General features: G+C 46.6%; 1 protein-coding gene across 1 annotated transcript in view; it reads right to left on the reverse strand.

Moving 5' to 3' along the window:
- LOC139232717 (very-long-chain 3-oxoacyl-CoA reductase-like) overlaps positions 1-12,465 on the reverse strand; it is a 42,384-nt gene that overhangs the window by 5,383 nt on the left and 24,536 nt on the right. Inside the window, exon 10 of the mRNA XM_070863214.1 lies at positions 9,491-9,640. Coding sequence (XP_070719315.1) covers positions 9,491-9,640 — 150 coding nt within the window. The remainder of the gene's footprint in view (positions 1-9,490; positions 9,641-12,465) is intronic.

Consider the following 12,465-nt stretch of genomic DNA (forward strand, 5'->3'; position numbering starts at 1 on the left):
CTTAAATGTAATCGATCACAGCCTTGAATATATTCAACTGAGCATCCACATCCCTCTGGAGTAGAGAATACCAAAGATTCACAAACTCCAGTGAAAAAATGTCTCCTCATTCTAAATGACCGAACCCTTATCCTGAGTCTATGCCCCCTAGTTGTCGACTCTCCAGCCAGGCTTAACAACCTCTCAGCATCTACTCTGTCAATCTGTGAATCTTGTAGGTTTCAATGAGGTCACCTCTCATTCTTCTAAGATCCAGAGAGTATGGCCTCAATCTACTCAATCTCTCCACATAGATTTGTTAGGGAGGGTTTAAACTAGCTTGGCAGGGGGATGGAAACCGGAGAATGGTTTCAGTGGGCAGAGAAGCAAAGCAGGAATTGGGCAGCAGAAAAGGAGAAAGTGAATTTGGAAGACAGAGGAAACAAGGACTGGAAAATAGACAACAAGGGAGTTTGCCAGCACTAAATAGTATATACTTCAATTCAAGGAGTACAGGGAATAAGACAGATGAGCTGAGAGCACAGATAGACAATTGGGAGTATGACATTATAGCCATTACTGAGACATGGCTGAAAGAAGGACAGGTATGGCAGCTCAACATTCCTGGTTACAGGGTTTTCAGATGGGATAAGAGAGGGGAGTAAAAAAGGAGGGCGGGTCACAGTATTAATTAAAGAAACAGTTACAGCTGTGAGAAGGGGTGATATGTTAGAGGGGTCATCAAACAAGGCCATATGGATTCAATTGAAGAACAAAAAAGAAACGATCGCACTACTGGAGTGTACTATAGACCCCCAAACAGTAAGAGGGAGATAGAAGAACAAATATGTGGGCAAATTGCTGCGAAGTGCAAAATCTACAGAGCTGTAATAGTGGGGGATTTTAACTCCCCTAATATTAACTGGGGAAAAAAAGCAGTGTGAATGGTATAGAGGGTATAGAATTTCTAAAATGCATGCAGGAGAACTTCTTTAGCCAGTATGTAACAAGCCCAACAAGGGAGGGGGCGGTTCTGGACTTGGTTTTGGGGAATGAAGAGGGGCCGGTGGAAAGGGTATCAATGGGAGAACATTTTGGTACTAGTGATTATAATTCAGTAAGATTTAGAGTAGTTATGGAAAAGGACAAAGGTGGACCAGGAAAAAAGTTCTCAATTAGGATAAAACCAATTTTGCTGAGCTGAGATGGGATTTGACCAAGGTGGACTGGAAAAGGCTACTTGATGGTAAATCAGTGTCAAGGAGCAGATCCTGAGGGTACAGAGCAAGTATGTTCCCTTAAAAAAGGGTGGGGCTAACAAATCTAGAGCCCCTGGATGTCAAGGGACAGACAGGGTAGGATAAAGAAAAAAAAGGAGGCTTATGATAGATTCCGAGAACTCAATACTGCAGAGATTTGAGAGGAGTATAAGAAGTGTAGGGGTGCAATTAAAAAAGATAACAGGAAAGCAAAGAGAGCATGAAAACATGTTGACAAGTAAAATCAGGGAAAACCCAAAAATGTTTTATAAATACATTAAGAGCAAGAGGATAACTAGAGAAAGAGTGGGGCCTATTAGAGACCACAAAGGAAATCTGTGTGTGGAGACAGAAGATGTGGGTATGATTCTGAATGAATACTTTGCAATTGTTTTCACAAAGGAGAGGGGCGATGCAGACTTTGCAATGAGGGAGAAGTAGTGTGAAATGTTAGACAAGATAAACATAGTGAGAGAGGAAGTATTAAGCTTTGAAAGTGGATAAATCCCCAGGTCCAGATAAAATGTATTCCAGGGTGTTAAGAGACGCAAACAAGGAAATAGCAGAGGCTCTGACCATCATTTTCCAGTTCTCTTTGGCTACAGGTGTGGTGCCAGAGGACTTGAGGACTGCTAACGTTGTACCTTTGTTTAAAAAGGGAGAAAGGGATAGACCGAGTAATTACAGGCCAGTCAGCCTACCGAATGCACCACATCCGACAGGTGAATACCTGACCTCCATTCACTCACAAGGTCTATTTTTTCGCCCCTTGTAGAAGAAAGCACAAAATGCACGACAGACGGAGAGGGCTGGAGGGAGCGGGAGGCTCTACAAATAGTCCAGCTCACAGATGCAGAGGAGGCCCTTGTAGCACCAGCTTTCTGGCCATTTTTCTGAACAATACTTTAAATCCTTAAATCCAAAATCCCAAGAATGAACTGTACTGTTTGGCAAGCTTGTGGGGGTAGCTTAGGGAATAGGATTGACTGGCAGGAGTTCGAGCCAGGCTAACCTGGCTAAGGTGCAATCATATGCAAACGGGCATTTCACACTGATAGGCTGGGAACCCAGGCCAACTGATGTCATCACCATCTAAAGTGATTAGTGGGAACAATACCCCGAGAGGTAACTCACAGACACTATGCCTTCGCATTATTAAATACAGATACAGCAGGAGCAGCGAGATCGGGGCGAGACCGTAGAGGGTCGTGATCGGGGGCCCAGGGAGGCGTGAGTTCAGGGCCAGGGGTAGCACAGGTCAGTCCACACTGCGATAAGTGTGTGCACTAGGTCCATGCAGCAGAGCAGGTCTCCAATCGTCCTGGTTAACCCTTGCCACTGGACCAAGACCTCGCTCTGTCAAGCCCATGTGGTGGCTGGTGTGTAACGGTCACCCCACGTTAAAACAATCCACCCACAGGCATCTTCCACCCTTCAGGATGTAGTTCGGGTCCTTTATTGAAACACCTGTGAACTCATCCTCTTTTGGCTTGGAAGCAAGTCATCCTCGTTTCGAGAGACCGTCTATGATGATGAGTGGTGGAAAAATTATTGGAGAAAATCCTGAGGGTCAGGATAAATCTTCATTAATCAAGGACAGTCAGCATGGATTTGTTCAGGGAAGGTCGTGTCTGACTAACTTGATTGAATCTTTCGAGGAGATAACCAGGAGGGTCAATGAAGGCAGTACGTATGATGTAGTGTATATGGATTTTAGCAAAGCTTTTGATAAGGTCCCACATGGCAGACTGGTCACGAAAGTAAAAGCCCATGGGATCCAGGGCAAAGTGGCAAGTTGGATCCAAAATTGGATCATGAGGTAGGAAGCAAAGGGTAATAGTTGATGGATGTTTTTGTGACTGGAAGGCTGTATCCAGTGAGGTTCTGCAGGGCTCAGTGCTGGGTCCCTTGCTTTTTGAGGTATATATCAATGACTTGGACTTGAATGTTGGGGGTATGATTAAAAAGTTTACAGATGACACTAAAATAGGCTGTGTGGTTGATAATGAAGAAGAAAGCTGCGGACTGCAGGAAGATATCAATGAACTGGTCAGGTGGGCTGAATAATCAACGTGGTAATATTTTATTTGACCTGTAATATAACATCTCTATAAAAATAGAATTCAATCCGGATAAGTGTGAGGTAATGCATTTGGGGAGGTCTAACAAGGCAAGGGAATACAAATTATCTGGTAGAAACATAGAAACATAGAAAATAGGTGCAGGTGTAGGCCATTCGGCCCTTCTAGCCTGCACCGCCATTCAATGAGTTCATGGCTGAACATGCAACTTCAGTACCCCATTCCTGCTTTCTTACCATACCCCTTGATCCCCTTAGTAGTAAGGACTACATCTAACTCCTTTTTAAATATATTTAGTAAATTGGCCTCAACAACTTTCTGTGGTCGAGAATTCCACAGGTTCACCACTCTCTGGGTGAGGAAGTTTTTCCTCATCTCGGTCCTAAATGGCTTACCCCTTATCCTTAGACTGTGACCCCTGGTTCTGGACTTCCCCAACATTGTGAACATTCTTCCTGCATCTAACCTGTCTAAACCCATCAGAATTTTAAATGTTTCTATAAGGTCCCCTCTCATTCTTCTGAACTCCAGTGAATACAAGCCCAGTTGATTCAGTCTTTCTTGATAGGTCAGTCCCGCCATCCCGGGAATCAGTCTGGTGAACCTTCGCTGTACTCCCTCAATAACAAGAATGTCCTTCCTCAAGTTAGGAGACCAAAACTGTACACAATACTCCAGGTGTGGCCTCACCAAGGCCCTGTACAACTGTAGCAACACCTCCCTGCCCCTGTACTCAAATCCCCTCGCTATGAAGGCCAACATGCCATTTGCTTTCTTAACCGCCTGCTGTACCTGCATGCCAACCTTCAATGACTGATGTACCATGACACCCAGGTCTCGTTGCACCTCCCCTTTTCCTAATCTGTCACCATTCAGATAATAGTCTGTCTCTCTGTTTTTACCACCAAAGTGGACAACCTCACATTTATCCACATTATACTTCATCTGCCATGCATTTGCCCACTCACCTAACCTATCCAAGTCGCTCTGCAGCCTCATAGCATCCTACTCGCAGCTCACACTGTCACCTAACTTAGTGTCATCCGCAAATTTGGAGATACTACATTTAATCCCCTCGTCTAAATCATTAATGTACAGTGTAAACAGCTGGGGCCCCAGCACAGAACCTTGCGGTATCCCACTAGTCACCGCCTGCCATTCTGAAAAGTACCCATTTACTCCTACTCTTTGCTTCCTGTCTGACAACCATTTCTCAATCCATGTCAGCAACTACCCCCAATCCCATGTGCTTTAACTTTGCACATTAATCTCTTGTGTGGAACCTTGTCGAAAGCCTTCTGAAAGTCCAAATATACCACATCAAATGGTTCTCCCTTGTCCACTCTACTGGAAACATCCTCAAAAAATTCCAGAAGATTTGTCAAGCATGACTTCCCTTTCACAAATCCATGCTGACTTGGACCTATCATGTCACCTCTTTCCAAATGCGCTGCTATGACATCCTTAATAATTGATTCCATCATCTTACCCACTACCGATGTCAGGCTGACCGGTCTATAATTCCCTGTTTTCTCTCTTCCTCCCTTTTTAAAAAGTGGGGTTACATTGGCTACCCTCCACTCGATAGGAACTGATCCAGAGTCAATGGAATGTTGGAAAATGACTGTCAATGCATCCGCTATTTCCAAGGCCACCTCCTTAAGTACTCTGGGATGCAGTCCATCAGGCCCTGGAGATTTATCGGCCTTCAATCCCATCAATTTCCCCAACACAATTTCCCGACTAATAAGGATTTTCCTCAGTTCCTCCTCCTTACTAGACCCTCTGACCCTTCTTATATCCGGAATGTTGTTAGTGTCCTCCTTAGTGAATACCGAACCAAAGTACTTGTTCAATTGCTCCGCCATTTCTTTGTTCCCCGTTATGACTTCCCCTGATTCTGACTGCAGGGGACCTACATTTGTCTTGACTAACCTTTTTCTCTTTACATATCTGCAGAAACTTTTGCAATCCGTCTTAAAATTCCCTGCAAGCTTCTTCTCCTACTCCATTTTCCCTGTCCTAATCAAACCCTTTGTCCTCCTTTGCTGAGTTCTAAATTTCTCCCAGTCCCCGGGTTCGCTGCTATTTCTGGCCAATTTGTATGCCACTTCCTTGGCTTTAATACTATCCCTGATTTCCCTTGATAGCCACGGTTGAGCCACCTTCCCTTTTTTATTTTTACGCCAGACAGGAATGTACAATTGTTGTAATTCATCCATGCGGTCTCTAAATGTCTGCCATTGCCCATCCACAGTCAACCCCTTAAGTATCATTCGCCAATCTATCCTAGCCAATTCACGCCTCATACCTTCAAAGTTACCCTTCTTTAAGTTCTGGACCATGGTCTCTGAATTAACTGTTTCATTCTCCATCCTAATGCAGAATTCCACCATATTATGGTCACTCTTCCCCAAGGGGCCTCGCACAACGAGATTGCTAATTAATCCTCTCTCATTACACAACACCCAGTCTAAGATGGCCTCTCCCCTAGTTGGCTCCTCGACATATTGGTCTAGAAAACCATCCCTTATGCACTCCAGGAAATCCTCTTCCACCGTATTGCTTCCAGTTTGGTTAGCCCAATCTATGTGCATATTAAAGTCACCCATTATAACTGCTGCACCCTTATTGCATGCACCCATAATTTCCTGTTTGATGCCCTCCCCAACATCACTACTACTGTTTGGAGGTCTGTACACAACTCCCACTAACGTTTTTTGCCCTTTGGTGTTCTGCAGCTCTACCCATATAGATTCCACATCATTCAAGTTAATCTCATTCCTAATTATTGTATTAATCTCCTCTTTAACCAGCAATGCTACCCCACCTCCTTTTCCTTTTATTCTATCCTTCCTGAATGTTGAATACCCCTGGATGTTGAGTTCCCAGCCCTGATCATCCTGGAGCCATGTCTCCGTAATCCCAATCACATCATATTTGTTAACATCTATTTGCACAGTTAATTCATGCACCTTATTATGGATACTCCTTTCATTAAGACACAAAGCCTTCAGGCTTGTTTTTTTAACACCCTTTGTCCTTTTAGAATTTTGTTGTACAGTGGCCCTTTTTGTTCTTTGCCTTGGGTTTCTCTGCCCTCCATTTTTTCTCATCTCCTTTCTGTTTTTTGCTTTTATCTCCTTTTTGTTTCCCTCTGTCTCCCTCCATTGGTTCCCATCCCCCTGCCATATTAGTTTAACTCCTCCCCAACAGTACTAGCAAACACTCCCCCTAGGACATTGGTTCCGGTCCTGCCCAGGTGCAGACCGTCCGGTTTGTACTGGTCCCACCTCCCCCAGAACCGGTTCCAATGCCCCAGGAATTTGAATCCCTCCCTGCTGCACCACTGCTCAAGCCACGTATTCATCTGTGCTATCCTGCGATTCCTACTCTGACTATCACGTGGCACTGGTAGCAATCCCGAGATTACTACTTTTGAGGTCCTACTTTTTAATTTACCTCCTCGCTCCTTAAATTTGTTTCGTAGGACCTCATCCCTTTTTTTACCTATGTCGTTGGTACCAATGTGCACCACGACAACTGGCTGTTCTCTCTCCCTTTTTAGAACACTGAAAAATTGTAGAGGTACAAAGGGACCTGGGAGGGCAGGTCCACAGATCCCTAAAGGTAGCAGGCCAGATAGATAAGGTGGTTAAGAAGGCATACGGAATACTTGCCTTTATTAGTCACGACATGGAATACAAGAGCAAGGAGGTCATGCTTGAACTGTATAAAACACTGGTTGGGCCGCAGATGGAGCACTGCGTGCAGTTCTGGTCACCACATTACAGGAAAGATGTGATTGCACTGGAAAGGGTGCAGAGGAGATTTACCAGAATGTTGCCTGGACTGGAGAATTTTGGCTATGAGGAAAGATTGGAGATGCTGGGTCTGTTTTCTTTGGAACAGAGGAGGCTTAGAGGAGACCTGATTGATGTGTATAAAATTATGAGGGGCCTGGATAGCGTGGATAGGAAGGACCTGTTTTCCTTGGCAGAGGGTTCACCAACCAGGGGACATAGATTTAAAGTAATTAGGGGAGATTTAGAGGAGATATGAGGGGAAGTTTCTTCACCCAGAGGGCAGTGGGGGTCTGGAACTCATTGCCTGAAAGGGTGGTAGAGGCAGAAACCCTCACCACATTTTAAAAATACTTGGATGTGCACTTAAAGTGCCATAATCTATAGGGCTCAGGACAAAGAGCTAGAAAGTGGGTTTATGCTGCCGGCCGGCGCAGACTCGATGGGCCGAAATGGCCTTCTTCCGTGCTGTAAATTTCTATGATTCTATGATTCTAACTCTCTCATCCCAGGAATCAATCTAGTAAACCTTCGTTGCACTGCCTCTCAGGCAAGCATATCCTTCCTTAGATAAGGAGACCAAAACTGTACACAGTACTCCAGGTGTGGTCTCACCAAAGCCCTGCACAATTCTAATAAGACTTCCTTTCTCTTGTAAACCAACCCCCTTGTAATAAAGGCCAACATACCATTTGCCTACCTACATGTTAACTTTCTGTGTTTCATGTACAAGGACACCCAGGTGCCTTTGAACACCAATATTTAAGTGTCTGACTATTTAAAAAGTAGTTTTTCTATTCTTCCTACCAAAGTGAATAAATTCACATTTCTCCACATTATACTCCATCTGCCACCTTATTGCCCACTCGTTTAACCTGTCTATATCCCTTTGCAGATTCTTTGCGACCTCCTCACAGCTTACTGTCCCACTTAGCTTTGTATCATTAGCAAACTTGGATCCATTGCACTCGGTCCCTTCACTTCAGTCATTAATATAGATTGTAAATAGCTGAGGCTCCAGTACTGATCCCTGTGGCACCCCACTACTTACAGCCTGTCAACCTGAAAATAATCCATTTATCCCGACTCTGTTATCTGTCCTTTAAGCAATTAAGCTAATACATTACTCACAACCCCATGAGCCCTTATCTTGTGTAACAACCTTTCATGTGGCTCCTTATCGAATGCCTTTTGAAAATCTCTGGACTTGATGGCCTGCATGATACAACATTTTCTGTTCCTTGGGGAAACTGCTGATCACCTTGCAGTGAAAGGGCTGGAGTGCGGAGCTCCTTGGCTGGCTCAGCTAGTGTCGCTGATACTGTGATACTCCCTGGAGTACAGCTTGTCAGGCACTGGTCACCCTCCGCTACTTCCCCCATGCCCTATTCTTATTGTGTGAGCCTAAACAGCTTGGCTCCCAGGCTATTCCACCGCTGGGGGAGGTGTGTGGGGTGGGGAGGGTGGAGGTAACACAGCCAAGCCCAATCCACAGATTCCCGCTCTCAGCTAGGGTGGCTGGATAGCAGGATTCTGGCTGGTCTACGGCCCCCACCCCACCTGTCACGTATGCACCGTGTGGGTGGGTATGCTCACAGGTTGGCAGAACTGTTGAGTTGGGAGGGGCTTAGCCAATCACGTAATATTCACACGACTCAATAAAACCCCAGCCAGTTGGGTTCAGGGGATGATTCTGAGCCTGGTAATGTGTAGTGTGATTGTTAAACCTTTGCAAATAACTCAACTAGTTCCTAATGGCAATGTCTTGCTATGAATTCTTAAGCAAAGAACCCATGAAGCAAATACGTTACAACATCCACCATCTTCCACCAGCACGAGACTCATTTTAGTTTCCCAATTGCTTTCCTGTCCAAGATTAGGAAATGCATGGCCTTCACTTGTCACCTGCCACGGTGGATAGCGATGTGCATGGAGGATTACCAGCCCACCCTATAGTAGTGGGGCTCCAGAGTGCTGTGCTATCGTGCGACAGTCTCTTGTGCAACCCCCTCCCCCATTTTCTCACTGCCTCCAGCTGTGTCAGGGTACTGCACCCCCAAAATGGTCCTTCACATGCGAGTCCAGACATTGAATGGTGCCGGCATAGTCGACCGTGGCAGGCATCATCGCAAGGTCTAACCCTGTGCTCAGTTGGTGTCGACCTTCCATCAGGAGTCACCGGATCGCAATCAGGAGGAGAGACATTTTCTGTTTTATTTCTCCCCTCTTTCCCCCACCCCGCCTATCTCACTCAGTGTTGCTACAGCATCTCAACTCCTGACCCAGATAACCACGCAAGATGCAGGGCTCAACTCCATGGCTGGAGGTGCCGTTACACACCCATCGTCTTTGTAACTTTAGCGCTTACCTGCAAGGCATGGGACAAGCAGCCATTTGTCCGCTCTCTTATCCCGACCGTGTTCAGAGCTTCTCGGGCATAGTCATCTGCTTGCTTCACAAACATATTGGTTTCCATATTGGATGTCAAGTTGGTGGAAACCAAAAGAGGCATCACGCACTAAAAAACAACATCCATCTCAGCTATGTTGCGTACTTTTCTTATTTACACAATATTTCTCTTATTGTTTGAGGTGGCAGGAAAGATGTTAAATATCCAACTATTCCAGTGATCTCTTGGTCAACCTCGTGTCTTACACCCTCTATAAACTTGAGCTCATCCAAAACTTGGCTATCCGTATACTAACTCGCACTGAGTCCCGCTCACCCATCACCCCCTGTGCTCGCTGAACTGCAATGGCTCCCAGTTAAGCAACGCCTCGATTTCAAAATTCTCATCCTTGTTTTCAGATCCCTCCATGGCCTGTCCCCTCCCTTTTCTAAGTAATCTCCTCCAGTCCCACAACACCCCACTATGCCCAGAGATCTCTGCGCTCCTCCAATTAAGGTCTCTTGCCCATCCCCCAGATTTCCATCACTCCATATTGGCGGCCGTACCATCAGCTGCCTGGGCCCTAAGCTCTGGAATTCCCTCCCTAAACCTCTCCTCCTTTAAAATGTTCCTTAAAACCTATCTCTTTGACCAAGCTTTTTGGCACCTGCCCTAATATCTCTGTGTAGCTCGAGGTCAAATTTTGTTTGATAATGCTCCTGAGCTAATATTTCCCGATGGGGATCAGTGTCCAATTTTTATCTGATAGCACTGCTGTTAAGTACCCTTGGAGGTTTTACTATGTTAAAGGCGCTGTATAAATGAAAGTTGTTGATATCCAAGTCAAGATTAGAGATATCTTGTACTTTTAGCAGCCAGTATTTTCAGGTTGGGTGTGATGTGAGTTAGATTCAGCGCAGGGCTCCACCTGGACCGTCCATTAAACACAGCACGGACTGGATGAGAAAGAAGGGAAACCTGTATCATGTCTTACATCCTCGGGGCATTCCCCAGCACTAATTAATTACTTTTGAAGTGTAATCGTTGTTACATAAGCAAACACAGCATAGCCAAGTCCCACATACAGCCAATTAGATCAGTTTGCGATGGTATTAGTCACCAACAACGTGTATTTATATAGCACCTTTAACGTAGTGAAATGACCCAAGGCCCTTCACAGGAGTACTATGAGATAAAAAATTTGACACTGAGCCGCATAAGTAGAAATTAGGGCAGATGACCAAAAGTTTGGTCAAAGAGGTATGTTTTAAGGAGCGTCTTGAAAGAGGAAAGAGAGGTGGAGAGGTTTAGGGAGGGAGTTCCAGAGATTAGGACCCAGGCAACAGAAGGCACGGCCACCAATGGTGGAGCGATTATAATCAGGAATGCTCAAGAGGGCTGAATTAAAGGAGCGCAGATATCTCGGGGGTTGTGGGGCTGGAGGAGATTACAGAGATAGGGAGGGGCGAGGGCCATGGAGGGATTTGAAAACAAAGATGAGAATTTTGAAATCGAGGCGTTGCTTAACCGGAAGCCAATGTAGGTCAGCGAGCACAGGGGGTGATGGGTGAGCGGGACTCGGTGCAAGTTAGGACACGGGAGCAGCGAGCATATGGGGTGATGGGTGAGCGGGACTGGGTGCAAGTTAGGACACGGGGCAGTGAGCACAGGGGGTGATGGGTGAGTGGGACTGGGTGCGAGTTAGGACACGGGGCAGCGAGCACAGGGGGTGATGGGTAAGCGGGACTCGGTGCGAGTTAGGACACGGGGCAGCGATCACAGGGGGTGATGGGTGAGCGGGACTGGGTGCGAGTTAGGACACGGGGAAGCGAGCACAGGGGGTGATGGGTGAGCGGGACTGGGTGTGAGTTAGGACACGGGGCAGTGAGCACAGGGGGTGATGGGTGAGTGGGACTCGGTGCGAGTTAGGACACGGGGCAGCGAGCACAGGGGGTGATGGGTGAGCGGGACTCGGTGCGAGTTAGGACACGGGGCAGTGAACACAGGGGGTGATGGGTGAGTGGGACTCGGTGCGAGTTGGGACACGGGGCAGCGAGCACAGGGGGTGATGGGTGAGCGGGACTAGGTGCGAGTTAGGACACGGGGCAGCGAGCACAGTGGGTGATGGGTGAGCGGGACTAGGTGCGAGTTAGGACACGGGGCAGCGAACACAGGGGGTGATGGGTGAGCGGGACTCGGTGCGAGTTAGGACACGGGGCAGCGAGCACAGGGGGTGATGGGTGAGTGGGACTCGGTGCGAGTTAGGACACGGGGCAGCGAGCACAGGGGGTGATGGGTGAGCGGGACTTGGTCGAGGGAGAACTGTTGGCCAGGACATCCAGAAAACTCCCTGCCCCTCTTCAAATAGTGCCCACCTGAGCAGGCAGACGTGCCCTCAGTTTAACATCTCATCTGAAAGACGGTACATCTAATATTGCAGCTTTCCTCAACACTGCACCAAAGTGATCAAATCAGAAATGGGACTTCAAGGCACAACCTTCTGACTCAGGAAGTGAAAGTGCTATCAGCTGAGCCAAGCTACCAACAAGGACTCCCAAGATCGGATACGGGATGATTAGCATGCCTTTGCCTCAGAATAACTCGCCCTCCTGTACATTTGGAGCCTATCTCTCTCTCAGATTAGCCATTCTCAAGGATCCTGAGTGTGACTGTCGATCAATGTAAGTTTGTGCTTGGGATTCAGAGCCACAAGCACCTGCTCAGACTTTGTACATAGAACATACAGCACAGAGACAGGTCATTCGGCACAACAGGTCTGTGCCGGCGTTTATGCTCCACACCAAGCTTTTGGTCATCTGCCTTAATTTCTTACGTGGCTCAGTGTCGACGTTATTTGTTTTGTCTTTTAGCAATCCTGTGATGTGCCTTGGGACAGTTTACAATGTTCATCATCATCATCATCATCATAGGCAGTCCCTCGGAATCCAGGAAGA

This window comes from Pristiophorus japonicus, chromosome 20, assembly GCF_044704955.1.
Source record: "Pristiophorus japonicus isolate sPriJap1 chromosome 20, sPriJap1.hap1, whole genome shotgun sequence".
In the NCBI taxonomy this organism is placed as follows: domain Eukaryota; kingdom Metazoa; phylum Chordata; class Chondrichthyes; family Pristiophoridae; genus Pristiophorus; species Pristiophorus japonicus.